General features: G+C 37.4%; 1 protein-coding gene across 2 annotated transcripts in view; it reads left to right on the forward strand.

Moving 5' to 3' along the window:
- ARL15 (ARF like GTPase 15) overlaps nucleotides 1-15,795 on the forward strand; it is a 230,059-nt gene that overhangs the window by 72,158 nt on the left and 142,106 nt on the right. For both annotated transcript variants that reach the window (XM_085041815.1, XM_085041814.1), the window contains exons 4-5: nucleotides 8,481-8,625; nucleotides 11,455-11,514. In XM_085041815.1, the coding sequence (XP_084897941.1) occupies nucleotides 8,481-8,625; nucleotides 11,455-11,514 (205 nt within the window). The remainder of the gene's footprint in view (nucleotides 1-8,480; nucleotides 8,626-11,454; nucleotides 11,515-15,795) is intronic.

A 15,795-nucleotide genomic window follows, 5' to 3' on the forward strand; every position in this document is an offset into this window, starting at 1 on the left:
AAATTTTGTTCTGTTTGTTTGTTTCTTTGGGTTTTTTTGCACACAATTTTTACTTTGACTGATACTCACAATCTCATTGTACTTACTATCCTGTCTCAGCTATGAACTTGTTCAGTAAGACCAGACTTCATAGAAAACAGTCTGGACTGCTGTCCTCAGAGATTTCTCTTCTTTTCTCTCAGATTTGATGTCAAATGTTAGTTTTGAAATCTTTCATAAGAAAGAACAAGACATATCTTGGGGCTTAATCTCAGAGGAAACTTTGACTCAAGTAAACATTAGTTATTTCTTTTTTTTCCCTCAAAACACACTTAGAGTTTCTCTAGGTTACTTTGCTTTTTGATACTCAAGAGAAGCACACACAGCCCAGGACTTATTTTCTTTTATTTGTGATTATGATGCCTAAAAGCTCTGAAAGCATGGGCTGAAGCTGGTTGGGAAAAATACTCTGAAGTTTGCCTGTTTCTGTAATGTTACTGATACAATGGATGGAAGAGTTCAGATCTTGTGACTTTTTTCAGGGATTTATTCACTGGTATCAGCTGAATCTGCCTTGAGATCTTTTGGCTTTTAGTGCATGAGGACACACTTCTCTTGTTTGTGCTTTACTATTCCCATGTTTTTTCCAACTGTGTTTCAAATGAATTTGTGTTTATTTTAACTGATTTTTTTTTAAAGACTGATTTGCTTTATAGATCCTATTGTAAATTACAGAAGTTTCAATTCACAGGGCATGATGGGTCTTACTCTTTTAGTATACTTTGAATTTACCTGCAAATTTTAAGGGTAGGACCGCAGCAATACCTTTTCTTGTTCTTTGCTTTTTTTTAAAGCATGGAATACAATGCAAGTCTTCATTTACATCAATGTAGTGTACAGTTAGATTTCTCTTTGCACCAGATATATTTCTGTAATTTTTTTCCCTTGACTCATTCTGGTGTGGGATTTGAAGATATCACTCTACTGTTTCAATAAATCCTGGTTTTGGTATTCTTACCAAAGTAATCCTAGGTGCACCATGTATGTTAAATACATGGGTCTTGTGTACTTGTGAACAGTTTTTGAGGAGAATAAAGAAGCAAAGTGTGCTATTACATGTAGGTGGCATGTAGTCATGAAATCAGCTCAGAAAAAAATCAAAGTCCAGTGGTCTATATGCTACTTTCTGCTTTTGCGATCCCATGTGAATAGAACTGAATTATTCAATCTATGCTGAAAAAAACTTGTTTGGTAACCCACCTTGTAGCACATAAATCATGGAAAAGCTTCTTATTAATTGGCTCAGAAACTGTATGGGGATTACTTTTAGCAAGCCTGGAAGCTCAAAGGTGTAATTTTGTTTTAGTTGTTTTTATTTGTGTGGTTTTTTGAGGGGGTGTATTAAGAAAAAAACTGTATATATTTTTTATCCTTGCAAGAAATTAGAAGTGACAGGAGGTGTCACATCCTTAGCTTTTGCACATTTGGGTGGTGGGTGCTGCTACTGCCTTTTTTGCTGGTATTTGCGATGATTTTTCAGGCTTTTTTTAGTGTGGTTGTGTTTCCTTAAGTTGTGAAACAAACTGTTTGCAAAGGCTTTCATTCATCTTTTTTGTGGCCTTTGTCTCTTGCTGTTAAATGTGAATGGACTGGTGGATTGAATGAGTTACTCTTGTGCAATAAAGCAAGTGGAAAGCAAACTGTCAGAGAGGAAACAACTTGAGCAATAATTCTACACTTGATGGAACTTAGAAGTGTCCAAAAGCCCCCTTGGAGCTTGATTTGACACTGCAGTGAAGCGAGTGATTGTCTTCTGTTCTGTGTACCACCTGTAGCATGTGTTTATAACTGTTTGTAACTGACTTAGCTTTGGTTTATCATAGCTGTATGCCATTTTATTTTATGTAGGCTTTTAAATCATACTAATCCACTGAATATCTGAGTACATCTAAAACTTGATACTACTTTACTTTATGCTTTCTTCTAGTGTGAGTGCAAGGGAGAGTCATCATTTGGTTTTGATTTTACAGGGAGTGTGTAAGAGATTAGGGACAGAGAAGCTCTTTTTCCATTTTGGTTGTGAGGTTTGTGGCTTGTTTTGGCTGATCGTAGGGAAAGGACTCTGTTGCCTTACAGCTTCTTCCAGGGAAGTTATGTCTTTGTCTGCATATATTAAATTTTTGTGATTCCTGAACTTTGGGTCACGCCTTCATCCAAGAGCAGTTAATCTGATATCAGATAAAACAATTATCTCCTGCAATTTGACCCACTGTAGTAGTATTATCATGACCATGAAGTCTTTTGAAATTATATGCTCTGAGTGGCAGCGTTGTATCTGGCTTGTCAGAAGTCATGCCGTTGTTTCTTCTTAACTGCATTTCCTCTAAGACTTCTCTGTTGGTAGCAGAGTTATCAAATATGTTAAAAAATGGATAGATCTGTGTCATTTGTCTTGTTTTGGTGCTTGAATCTGTGTCTTAATGTCTTGCTCATCTGGGACTACAAGGGATATTGAAATTTTTTTAAAGCGTGATTTCTTCTTTTGAGATTCCGGAACCTGGCTCCTCTGAAATACTGAGCTTTTGACAGGGGATGGTAAATAATTTCAACCAATTAATCCAAATATATTTCTTCGTGGTCAGAAGGTGGAATTTGAGATTCCTCCTCTAGACCATATGTTGCTGTTGAGTGTCCTCTGGTAGAGGAGGACCTATGTGAATCTTATGAAATTCCACAAGGTCAAGTGCAAGGTTCTTCACCTGAGGCAAGACAATCGCAAGCATAGCAGGCTGGGCAGAGTATAGGTTGTGAGCAGAGAACAGATTGTGAGCAGCCCTGTTGAGAAGGACTTGTGGGTGCTGGTCAGTGAGAGGCTGGACATGACCCAGCCATGAGCACTCACAGCCCAGAGAGCCGAATGTGTCCTGGGCTGCATCCAAAGGAATGTGGCCAGCAGGGTAAGAAAGGGGATTCTGCCCTTCTCCTCTGCTCTGGTGAGACACCACTTGCTGCATCCAGCTCTGGGGTCCACAGCACAGGAAGGACATGGCCTTGTTGGAGTGGGTCCAGCGGAGGCCTGAGCACCTCTCCTATGAAGACAGGCTGAGAGCTGGGCTCGCTCTGCCTGGAGAAGAAAAGGCTTCAGGAGAACTTTTAGCACTTTCCACTACCTGAAAGGAGCATCCAAGAGAGCTGGTGAGGGACTTTTGACTAGTGATAGGATAGTGATGTAGTGATAGGATAAGGGGGAATGGTTTCAAACTAAGATGATAGATTTATATAAGGTGTTAGGAAGAAATTCTTTACTGTGAGGGTTGTGAGACCCTGAAGCAGGTTGTCCAGAGAGTTGTGGTGATTCATCCTAGGATGAATTTTGCTGTTCACAAAATGAACAGCAGTCTGAGGTTTTGTCCTTATACTGAAGTCATAGAGACAAAGATGAGCCCTATTAATCTGATGTTGGAAAACATGAAAGCAGTGTCACTTATAGGGTGTTTAAAATTTGGTAGGTTTTTCTCTTCCTCCCTGTTTTTTTTGGTAAAGGTATACCACTGATACAGCAGTATGGAAACTGAAGAGCCTGCAGCTTTAGCTAACACTATGAAATGCATAGAATTCTGTTGTACGAATTTAAAGCTAAGGTATTCATACAGTTAAAGATTAGTTTATTTGTATATCCTTTTACCCTCCCTCTCTCTACACAGTGTATAATTTCATTGTGGTGCCTTGTGTATTTTATTACTTGCATTAAATTATTCCACTGCTGTTCCCAGTTGTTTCCTATCATTAACATTATAACTGTCTGTCTTGTGTCATTGTGCCCCCCCTTCACATTATCTCTTCAAGGTTTGAGGTTTCTTTGTGCTTGTGTGATCTCAGACAACATCAGAGCTATGGAACCTACTGCGTGCAAATTTTACTTTTTTTAATAAACTCCTTGAGTTTTATCAACAGCTTCAGATGGTTAACCAGTCCTCTGGATATAAGTGTGTGCCAGTACTAGAAGTCTGTTTGTTTAAAGATACCTTGAATGAAAAAAAAATTGTAAAAGGAGACCATATACATAAGTGTAAGCAAGAGGGGGGAAGGGAGCAGAGTTAGGGTTGAGCTTTCAACCTTAATTCTGTATTTCAAGAGTTCTGAATGCTTGGTTTGTTAGCATTAGTGCTGCACTAACTTAGGGTATTTTTCCATGAGAGTGTGTGTGTTTAACCAACTAAGCATGAAATCCCTTGCTTCTGTTTGTCCCTATTAAATAGTGGCAACAAAAGAAACAGACAGGAGATGGGTCCAGAACAAAGCAGAAATAATGGAGTATTTCACCCCAAAAAGGAGAGTGAAACGAGAAGTACAATGAGTAGGCAAGGACAGACTCAACAGCTGGAGGCAGTTTAATGTGTTGTAGAGAGTAGTAATTCAGGGACATTTGCTGCCCAGAGCTTCAATCTGTGATCTCTGAGCGGCACATACATCAGAAGTGTTTGGCCATCCCTGCTATAAACACAGTATGCTTTTCCCAGAAGAAATCTCCATAGGGCTTTAAAGGCACTGTCTAGGATTGTCAGCATAAATACTGATCCACCTAAGCCCAGAATCATCTGGTTGTGTTAGAAATCTGTAAGGAGAAGTAGAACTGGCTAACTCTTTCCTTAACAGTTACAAAATAATTTTACTCACACATGCAGCATTTATGCACACTTACAAATAAAGTGAAAGTAACAGTGCTGCTGAATATTGTACAGCTTTCTGCAGAGTGCAGCACCTATTACCCAGTTTCCTGGATAAATCCATCCTTTTTTTTAAAACTGACTAAATGCACACATTTTTTAAACATACCTTATTGTTTTCAACACTTTAAAAATATGTTTGTTCATTAAAAAAATAACTCCCTGCCTGCTTTTCTTTTTTATCCCATCTTCCCCATCCAGTGGCTATAGATTTGAGTGTGATGTTCTCAAAAATTATGAAAGCTGACACTTTGATAGGTCGTTTCCTTTATAGTAAGGTCTTAGCCTGATAGGATGAAAAGCCTCAAAAAAATGTTGTTCCATTTTTGTTGCTAGCAGTGGGGCTTGATTACATGATCATATCCCAAACAGCCTTTCAGTGACTGTGCCAGCTAGCCCTGCTTGACCTGCTATTTGCAGTAGTCCAATGTTTTCTTTCTGGTGTCTCCGACACTTTATGTAAGAGGCGTTGTTTGGGTTCAGAGTTTGTTTTTTAATACCTAAAGGGCAGGATTTTATTGCCCATGGAGCAAATCAGGTTTGGGAATCAATGGAGTAGACTTCTAGGTCCATATCTGGCAAGTTAATTCAAGTTTCTCTTATGACCTTTGGGTTGACCAAATGGAGTGGAAAGTATGCTGGCTTGGGAAAGAACTGACCACTAGTTATGAATTGAGCAACTCTCTCAATGTTTTTGATATATCTGTGTTTTGGAATTCTGGAATTGCTTCTTTGGTTACTAGTACATGTTTCTTGCAGTTTTGTGGTTTTTGGAGTGCACTGTAATATGTGACAACATCTTAAATAATGTGAAGTTCTAGTCCATGGTTATAAAATATTTCAGGATGCATTTCCTATCCATAGTAAAATGCAGAATATAAGATTTAATTTTGTTTGCATGATCAGAGACTTCTGAATTTTCTACAGATACTGTGCAACTACTAGATGAAGCTGCCAAAGTTGTGATAATAAAGGTTTAGTCTCTAAATAAATGCTTAAATAGCCCTAACTTTGTTAAGGACCAGGTAACTTTAGGCTGCTCAGAGAACAGGAAGAGAGTGATCAGACTGTTTGTATAGTGATACTTCCAATGGGAAAGATGTTCACTGAGCTTAAGGAGAGTTGCAAAACAAGTTTATAAAGTCCAAATATGTTATTACAAGTATCCCCTACAATGTGCTGTAGAATTTCTCATCTCAGCCACTATACACAATAGCTTAAGTTTCAGCAGCTTTTTGAAGCTAGAATATTAAAAAATTGTTTTCATTACAACTAAACCAATCTAATGAAGGAATTAGCCTATCAGAAGGACAAAGTCATGAATACAGCAAAGATAAGGGAATCATATAGAATAAAATATGAGAGTGATTTGGAGGGAGTGGTGTTCCTGTCTTACAGGGATCTATCTCTGAAATTTTTGTGCCTAACTAACTGTGCTTACTGGTGAATGATAAGTGAGAGGTTTGTGGGTCTACATATACTACTTTGGACATGCAATTTGATGTAGACTTTTGGTCATGTCCACAGCATGTAAAGATTCTCCAGACTAAGTTAGACTTAAGGAGTCTGCAGTAGAGAGATCCTGAAGTTCACAAAACCTGCCTGTCACCCACGGAGCCTTCATATGTATTCTGCAAAGAGCAGAAATTAACTTTCAGAGAACTGTAAGTTATTAGATGTTGTCAGGCCTCAGGAGTCATGTCTGGTTGCATAAGAACTGGCACAGCGGCTGGACAGAGAGAAGCACAGAATTCCATCAGCTTATCTGTTCCTTTATGTTTTTCAATGTGACCTCAAGAGGTTGTTACAGAGATGCCACGCTGACAAGGACAAATTGAATCCTTTTAAAGACTGGCTGTAGAGAGTCTGACACACAGCCTCGGGAGCTCTGGCAAGCTCTGAAGGATTTTATGTGGCCTTCAGCTTGATATCCATTAAGTGGAAGCTCTGTTTAAAGGAGTTTATGTTGTTCAATGAACTCAGTTGGCCTTTCTCACTTAAGTACCACAGTGGAATATTTGCTGTGGCTTTGTAGAATCTGTGAGATAAGTATAAACCAGTAAATAAATAGAACATCAGTGAATAAAGCTAGAAGGCATGTTTACTCCTTTAAGGTATGGACACATACAAGAGCAAACCTTCTTAAAGAAAATAATTTTTGAATCAGATTTTGATGGAGGCAAAGCTATTGTTTTTAAAATCTGTTGCCTTTTTTCAGCTTAAATATTACTGTAAATGTTTTTACTTCTTCTAAAGTACTTCCTTTCACTCTTTTAAAAGATGCTGAGGTAATTTTGTAACTTTCACTGAATTTATCTTTTGCTTTTATTAAAGCAATGAAAACTGTTTTGGCAGCATGTGTAATAGCTTACCATATACTGAAATATGGTAATTTGAAAAAATATGAAATAGCTTACCATATACTTTCAGTCTTTCTATACTGAAAGAATCCAATTAAAGTTCCGTGTTGAGTGAGCTGTCCTTTTATAATCACATTCTCACTGGATGACTTGCTCACAGGGTCAGACCCCACTGTTTGCATTAGAGCCTTACTGACTTCAGTTCAGTTTCTCTGCTCCTTCAGTAGCCCTCAGTGACAAAATCTGGGTAGCTGTCCAGACAAACTAGGTTAAGGTTGTAAAGCCTGGATTTCTTTTCCTGCAATCAGTGCAGTGATTGACTTGTGGTTGAGATGGAAATAAAGGGCTGAGGCTATGTAAAAACAGAATGTGTGAGAAATGACTTATTGCACAGACATGTTGTCCCTTCACTATTAGAGCTGATGTCTTTCTCTGATATAAAGGTGGCACACACTGGGCAAAAAGGTACATATATATATGTGTGTGTATGTATCTATATATATCTATATATATATATATATCTGCATTGGAAATTTGCAGGTAATTATTCTCTATACATAAAATATAAACCTCCTAGCTTTCCAGGAATTATGTGCTTTCAGATTTTTACATAAAAAGTTTCTAAATTGCATATAAACAAAGAACGGAAGAACTTAATGAGGGCCTAAGGAACCTTTTGTATGAACTTGGCCTACTTTGGCAAAACGGTTTAAGAGAAGTGAGCAGAACTCTGAAGTAGGCTTTGTGTAAGAGATTTTTGTTTGTTTATATTGTGATTAATTTATATTTCTCCAGGGAAAGTGAGAGATCCGTCTATTTTTTACTAGATCTATGTCCAGCAAGATTAATCTATTTATTTAATTATTTACAAGCTCTATCCTTTAACAGCTATTATTCTGAGCTAAAATGCATGACAAAGCAAGCCCAGAAAGGACATCAGTGCAGCAAAGGTCCCTGATTCTCTTGTGTGACAACAAGTAGATCCTGGCCAGCAGCTGGTCAGGAGTGGCTCTGATGTTCACACCAGGTATTACAAGAAATTAGCACAGGAAGGAAACTCATGCATAGTCAACTGCAGAGCTCTGTAGGGCATGCGCCTCCCTCATGGTGTGAGCTGTTTGTGCTACTTGGGAAATGGATGTTGTATTCCTCAAACCAGCTCTTTGAGGTTTAGGTGAAAAGTTAACACGTGTATTTGTGTTCTTATAAAGTTGTTCTAGATTTTAGTTGAGGTGGTCTTGGTCTATTAATTGTTGACTTAGTCAAAATAATAAATTGAAATAATAATTTGCTTCTCTCCAGTGCCTTTAAGTTTATGAACTTGCTTCTTAGAACATTGTTGCATAAACATGTGCCAAAATATAAAAGTAACCTCTTCCTTTTGTTTTTGTTTTGTTTTGCCCTACCCTGGCAGTGTTTCAGAGCACTTTGCTGCAAGGGACCGCCACCACCACGACCTGAGTATGACTTGGTTTGCATAGGCCTCTCTGGCTCTGGCAAGACAAGTCTTCTGTCTCAGCTCTGCAGTGAAAGCCCAGAGAATATCGTGTCCACCACAGGTAGGATGCTGCCTTTATTCCATGGTGTGCTTTATTCCATGGTTATGCCATTGCCCAAAGGTAACTTCTGAAACACATAGCAAAGGCTGTACAGAACTTCAGTCTGCTTATCTTGCTGGTGAAAGTACCTAATGGATCACTTTAAAGCTACCACTACTTTCTTCCAGTATTTTTTCATACATTGGTGAATATCCTTGAAAACATTCAGTTTGGAACGTGTCAAAAGTCCAAACCATGTGATCTAGTGAAACAGAACCATAACATACAGGAGCAGTGTACTGTAGATACACATTAAAATGTTTATTTCTCCTCATTTTACTTTTGAGTGTTGAGCAATCTCTCCATATATTGGAGAGAAAAGAGGAGAATGTGCTGTAAAATAGAATAGGACAGTCATGCTCTGAAATATAATTTGGGATTTATTTCTGTACATACTTGATCTGTACTGCCTTGTGGTATATGCTAGCAACCAAAAGTATAAATATAATGGAAACATGTTTTTTTGGTGATAATCCCAGTTTTTTAGATGAGCAGCATGCTTGTTTATGTAGTAAGGGCAGATTGAGATCAAAGAACCAATTTACAAAAAGTTTCAGTGGTATTGAGAAGATACTTAAAAACAGACAGTACAACCACAGATAAGAGGTATCTTAAGTCCGGAAAATTTGAATAGGCATCTTGATAAAGATGAACCAGAATGCCTACTACTGAAAAGCATATTTTGATAAAAAAACCCCAAAACCGAACCAACCAACCAACAAGAAACAAACCAAGGAGAAAACAGCACCAGAAAATCAAGGCACTGAACATGTGAAATGAGAAAAGGGAATACCTGGCGGCAAAGTTCAGAAAAAGGGCAGATTAGGTCATGGAGATTGAAGAAATCTGGTTCGGTGGCTGCAGCAGTTATTAGGGTTGATCTGCTGATGGAACAGATACTAAGCATTGTGCAAGTAACTTGTGTTTGCAGTTACATGGCTTTGTATTGCAGTGTGGTTCATGGGCTTGAATTTTATGATTATGCTTTAGCAACCCTTACTAGATTTCAGAGTACATTTTGCTTAATTTACAAGAACATAAGGTTATTTAATGCAACTGTAAGTAAAATGTAAAACAGGTATAAGAAAATGGTGTTTTTCTTAAAATGAATAATTAACCTGTTGGTTGGTGTCATTGGCAATGTTAGAGAGATCTGGCGCTTAATTATGAGAAGGTGACTAACACAAAAAGTTAGAAAGAAATTGTAGGGTAATTAGCTTTTTTATTTATTTTATTTTATTTTTGGGGTCTTTTTGTTAATTATTTTTTCCCTCTCTTGAGCTTTGTCTCTGGAATTAGAACAAATTGTACTTTAACACTTTAGACCCTGAAAGAAATAGTAACAGTAATATAAATAGAAGTGTAGAGCTATCAAAGAAAGTAATGAAAATACTATTAATTAAAAACTAAATTGATTTAATTTTTCTAGAGAGATGCAATAAAATACCATTATTTAATTATTATTGAGGAATGAAAAGCACTTCTGGAGAATACTAGTCAGGCAACCAAAATAATGCACATCCGGGATATTCAGCTTATAATAAATCCACTTAAATGTGGTATATCAGACAATATTGTGGAGAATCCAAGTATGCAATGTAACTTCTCTGCTCAGGTTTCAAACTGTAACCTGTATTTTTGCTTTTTTCATCGATGCCATTCATGTCCATTCTAGTTTTTGTTTCTTTCTAGAAAGAGTTAAGATTTCTTTTAAGACAGCAATACCCAAAATATTCCGTAATTATTCCCTTCAGACTTTCTTGTACATTCTTCTATTGCATCTTGTGCTGACCATAGTAGGAGTACTGTAACATCTTATTGGCCTAACCAGGGAGAAAAGACATCTTGTTCCTGTTAAATGATAGCAAATAAACTTGGGGTGAAACATGTTTGTTAAAACTTCTTTAATCAATTCACAGGTATGTAATCATGTTGAAACTACTCATGCTAGATTGAAATAAATTTAATGTCTGGCTGGATATTTTATGCTAAAAGAGTAGACATAATTTTTCCTATATAAAGTATTACATGCACTTATATATATGAATGCACTAAACATGCAAAATTTAGTATGTAATGCATTGATATATTGCGGGGAGCCTTTCACATTCCATTTCTCTTGTCTGTCTGAATTTTCAATTAAGGATCACATTTTGGTGATTTTTTTTGTTTGGTTATTTTTTTATTTTTATTTCAGTTTTAAGTGAAAAACAGGCTAACAGAGGATTCATAGATGCTTCCAGTGTGCTTATAACCATTTTAACACATCCAGCTATGGTCTGTAGAAGGACCTTTCAGTTAATTATATTTATACACAGGATCAATAATCCAGGCACAGCCAAAACCTATGAAGTTTCAATGGAAGAAAACATGATTTGAATTGCACATTGTCTTCAATGTCTCGTAAAATGAGCAGAATGTTCTCTTCACATTACTGGTAGTCTGAATTACCCACTTTAGTTCCAGATGCAGTAAAAGATGATTTTATAGAAATATATTCTGGTAGATGATCTGGATGGAAGTTTTGTGCTGAATTTTGTGTGCCAAGTACTTAAAATTGAAAATTTAATTGCTTATACTGATTTATTCTCTTCCCCTTCCCTGGCACTCCTCCACCCCTTACCCCCTTTCTATCCCCTTATAACTGACTTTTTTAAACAACACATTGAAACAGAGTTTCACGTGCAAAATCCTGGTTCTTGAAGAAGTTTTTTTTCTGAATATATGCAATTTATTCCCAATGGGCTCTTTAACAAATTGCTTACTAATGCTCTTTATTTCTCTTCTTAGGTTTTAGTATAAAAGCAGTGCCATTCCAGAATGCAATTTTGAACGTAAAAGAACTTGGAGGTATGACATTTATTCATTTGGTTATAAAAACACGCAATATATAAATCTTATCGAAACTGTCAATTGTTTTAAATTGTTAGTTATTTTAAATTTAAAAATGAAAGATTGGTGCAGCTGGAATTAAAAATCTCAGCAGATAAAGTTGAGAAAATTGCACAGATCCTGACCTCAAAAAACAAAGGGTGAAAAGCAGGAGGAGTGGAAGGCGTGTGGTGTATCTCTTTAATGTAATTTCTTGGATTGCAGTGGTTAAGTTATATGGAAACACAAACTGGACTGTAATTTTAGTATGGCTAACATGGCAGCTCAAGGTAGTGTGTTCCTTGTGTTTATTGTGTGTGCAAACTTTTGCTTTTGAGAACTGGCTCAGGTAACTATGGGAACATTTGTCAAAACCAGTAGATTTACTGCACTACTGAAAGTATTGCAAATGCAGCCAACTTCTAATGAGTTATATTCTTTGAGAACTGTTCTCTTGTTGGATTTATTGGATTTTGGAGCGACGGTTGTTTTATGGTTGTGGGATTTTTTTTTAGATTTTCTCTAGTTTGTTACAAGGAAGAAAACACTCTCCTCATGAGAGTTCTTGTGGAGTCTAATGTTCTTCTAATTTAAAACCCACGTAGATCTTCTTTATATTCTAGAATTTCTGTATACTTTCTTATTTATGTAAATATAGTAGAATTAATATTGAGGATATTTATTAGATTTTTCAGCAAGGTTGGAACCTCTCTTAAATGATTTGGGGTAGAATTTAACTTGGTTCTTGAGGGAAGTGTCATGAGATCTAGTTGCATGGTAATTGTCTTATTAGAAATTGTTTCAAGAAGGCTTTGAGATAAGCACATGTAGAAAGCATAGCATTTCCTTTTCACTACCACTGGTCCATGGATTTAAACACACATGCCCCTGTTTGAGCATGTATTCTGTAAAAAAAACATCGTAGTTTTCTTTGGTAAAGGCATCACGTCTCAGGGATAGTGTAGATACCACTTGAGTGTGTTGTGTGCATAATGTGCACTTAGTCATAATGCCACTTACTGGACTTTTTAAAAGAGAGGGAATCATTTGCAGTCTAGTTTATACATTCAGATACCTAAGCTATATGAAATATATAATTCATATAGATAAATACAATTTTTAATCAAAAATTGAATCTGTGTATGCTATAGTAAATCCTTTTTAAAGTCTATTAATGTTTTCTGATCATACAGCTTTTATTTTATGCAGGTATGCGTGTTTCGAGAAATCTTATCTTAGCATGGGTTTTTGACTCATGATGAGAAGTAATCCAGAATATTTGATTTGTTTTTTCCATTGATTTCTCTCTTCTCAAAGACAGAAGGATTGTCACAATTCTTTTACTGCATCTTTTAATTTATTTTTCCTTTGCCTATGAGTGTTTTCATGTCTGTATTTTAAAATTATGTAATCTGTTTTCTTCTATGAAATATTGCAAAGAAATGCTAATTCTGTTGGCTTTTCAGTGCCTAGGTAAGGGAGTAAAAGCAGGCTTCCAAAAGTTTGTTTTGTTCCAAGAGGTGGTGGTCACTAGTAGTGTTCCCTAGGGCTCAGAATGGGTCCTAGTTCTGTTTAATATCTTTACTGGTGACCTGGACAAGGGGATTGTGTGCACTCTCCATCAGTTTGCAGATGACACCAAGTTGGGCAGGAATTGATCAGCTGGAGGGTGGGAAGGCTCTGCAGAGGGATCTGGACAGGCTGGATCACGGGCTGAGGCCAATGGTGTGAGGTTCAAAAAGGCCAAGTGCTAAGTCCTGCTCTTGGGCCACAACAGCCTCAGGCAGCCTCAGCCTTCCGCAACCTGTAGGAAGAGTGATTTGAAAGTGCTCAGTGAAAAAGGACCTGGAGGTGCTGGTGACAGCAGCTGAACATGAGCCAGGGTGTGCCCAGGTGGCCAAGAAGGCCAATGGCATCCTGGCCTGGATCAGCAATGGTGTGGCCAGCAGGAGCAGGGCAGGGATTGTCCCCCTGTACTGGGCACTGGTGAGGCCACACCTCGAGTGCTGTGTCCAGCTCTGGGCTCCTCACTGCAAGAAAGACATTGAGGTGCTGCAGTGAGTCCAGAGAAGGGAAATGGAGCTGGGGAAGGGTCTGGAGCACAAGTGCTGTGAGGAGCAGCTGAGGGAGCTGGGGGTGTTTAGCCTGGAGAAAAGGAGGCTCAGAGTGACTTTATCACTCTCTACAACTGCCTGAAAGGAGGCTGTAGCCAGGTGGGGATGGGCCTCTTTTCCCAGGTGATCGGTGACAGGATGAGAGGGCAAGGCCTCCTGCAGCACCAGCAGAGGTTCAGGCTGGACATCAGGAAGAATTTCTTCATGAAAACAGTTGTTAAACATTGGAATGACTGCCCAGGGAGTCACCATCCCTGGAGGTGTTGAAGAAACAACTGGACGTGGCACTTAGTGCCATGATCTAGTTTACAAGGTGGTGATAGGTCAAAGGTTGGACTTGGTGATCTTAGAGGTCTTTTTCAAACTAAATCATTCTGCAAGTCTGTAGTCAGCATTTAACCTTTAGCTGAGAAATGTGTTCCTGTTTGATGGGGGTAAAACCTGAGCTTTCTTCAGTAGGCATGGTTTCTCTCTTGCTCCTATATGAAAACAAAACAAAACATTTTACATACATAATTACTGTTAGAATTTATTTTGGAATTACTGCTTCTAGTGTTGAAGAGAAGCCCATGTTTTTGTCTGATTCCTGGGTTTTTCTTTGGTCTTATTTCCGGTTTATGCCTTCAGTTGTTATGGTTTTGTTATATAATTTCTCTTTACTGTAGTGTGGAGGTCTTGTCCAGACATTTGATCTTGGAAACTTGGAGGAAGGTAGAAAGACATCTGTTCTTAAGAAATACTGTCTGTAACATGTTATTTAAAGAGTGATGTTCTATATAGTTTTAATTTTTGATACTTTGTTTTTTTAGGTTTAGGTAACAGAAAGCTTCAGACGCTGTCATACAGTAACATGTTAACAGCCAATATTTAAAACACGGCAGCAGTCATATTGCTTAAGCTTCCTGTATTCAGCAACCAAGCACTTCTGTGAAACAGATGCTGACTGTGTAGTATCCTTTCTCTTTGGCTGAAGTAGTATTCTTCTTGAGGTCAGAGATGATGCTAGTTTTTTCTGTGCTGGTTGTCTCCAAAGCTGCTAATGAAGCCTGGCTTTATTTTTTCCTTTCTGCAGGAAATTTTCAGGCAATATATATAGAATATAGTCTCTCTTCTTTAATCTCTTCCAGGACTGATTATCTCTTCATCCTCTTTTAAGATTCAGGGGGACAAAGCAAAGTTTGTTATGCTCTCTTTGCAGAAGTTTTTCTTTGAAGTATATGATACTAGAATATCAAAAATTGAACTCTGTTTCTGTTTTTTTAATTGTTTTTGTTTCCTAAGACAGGAAGTTGCCTTCCTAACAGAAAATAAAGGTTCTATCCAATTTCATAAATGGCAAATGTTTTGTTTAAAAACCTTGAATTTGATCTTGAAAAACTAAGAATATATAGAGCTTTCAAATCTAACATTAGGCTTGCTTGAATTATTTGAAAAGAAAGTTTTGGTTTATTTGCTGACCAAATAGAACTGCCTGTTCTCTAAGTTGCAATTTTGCTGTACCAATAATCCCTTCCTGATCCCCAAGAAACTAAAAAGATAAACATCTTTTTCCCCAAAAAATTGGTCTTTAAGATAATATGTATAATTGACATTATTGTGGAGATGTGCCATGCACTAGTCCACATTCTTTCAGAATGTACTATTACCGGGACAACTGGAAATATTTCTGTTATGCAACTCAGCTGAGCAATGGTATGGAAAGAAACTACAGTGGTGATGATTCCCTGTTAGGGTGCAGTAATTTTTGGTGGGAGGTAGGATGAAATTGTGTATGATGAACATACAGTAGAGTGGGAGGAAGACTGGAAAAATAAGGCAGATGATAACGTCTGTTGTTCAGAAGATTCTGACAGTGTTTTCTGAAAAACATTTAGGATGCTGAATGCTCTGATAGATAATGGATGTGTAAAGGCCAATAGTAAGCTTTTTCTTTGATGCTAACAAATTCCAACCTGGAGACATAGTGGCTGAAATCACCATTTATTCCCTGGTTTTTTTAAGTCACTTACAGTTGTAATGCTGTCAAAACAGGAAATGAAGTTGTGGTTTAGATATTTATTCAGGCTTGTATCAAGGTTTATGGTCTATCCAGGTAGTCAACTAAGAATTTCCAGTTGTCTTTTAAAAATAAGTTATTTTATAATTT

This window comes from Lichenostomus cassidix, chromosome Z (assembly GCF_008360975.1).
Source record: "Lichenostomus cassidix isolate B80296 chromosome Z, HeHo_3.0, whole genome shotgun sequence".
Taxonomy (NCBI): Eukaryota; Metazoa; Chordata; class Aves; order Passeriformes; family Meliphagidae; genus Lichenostomus; species Lichenostomus cassidix.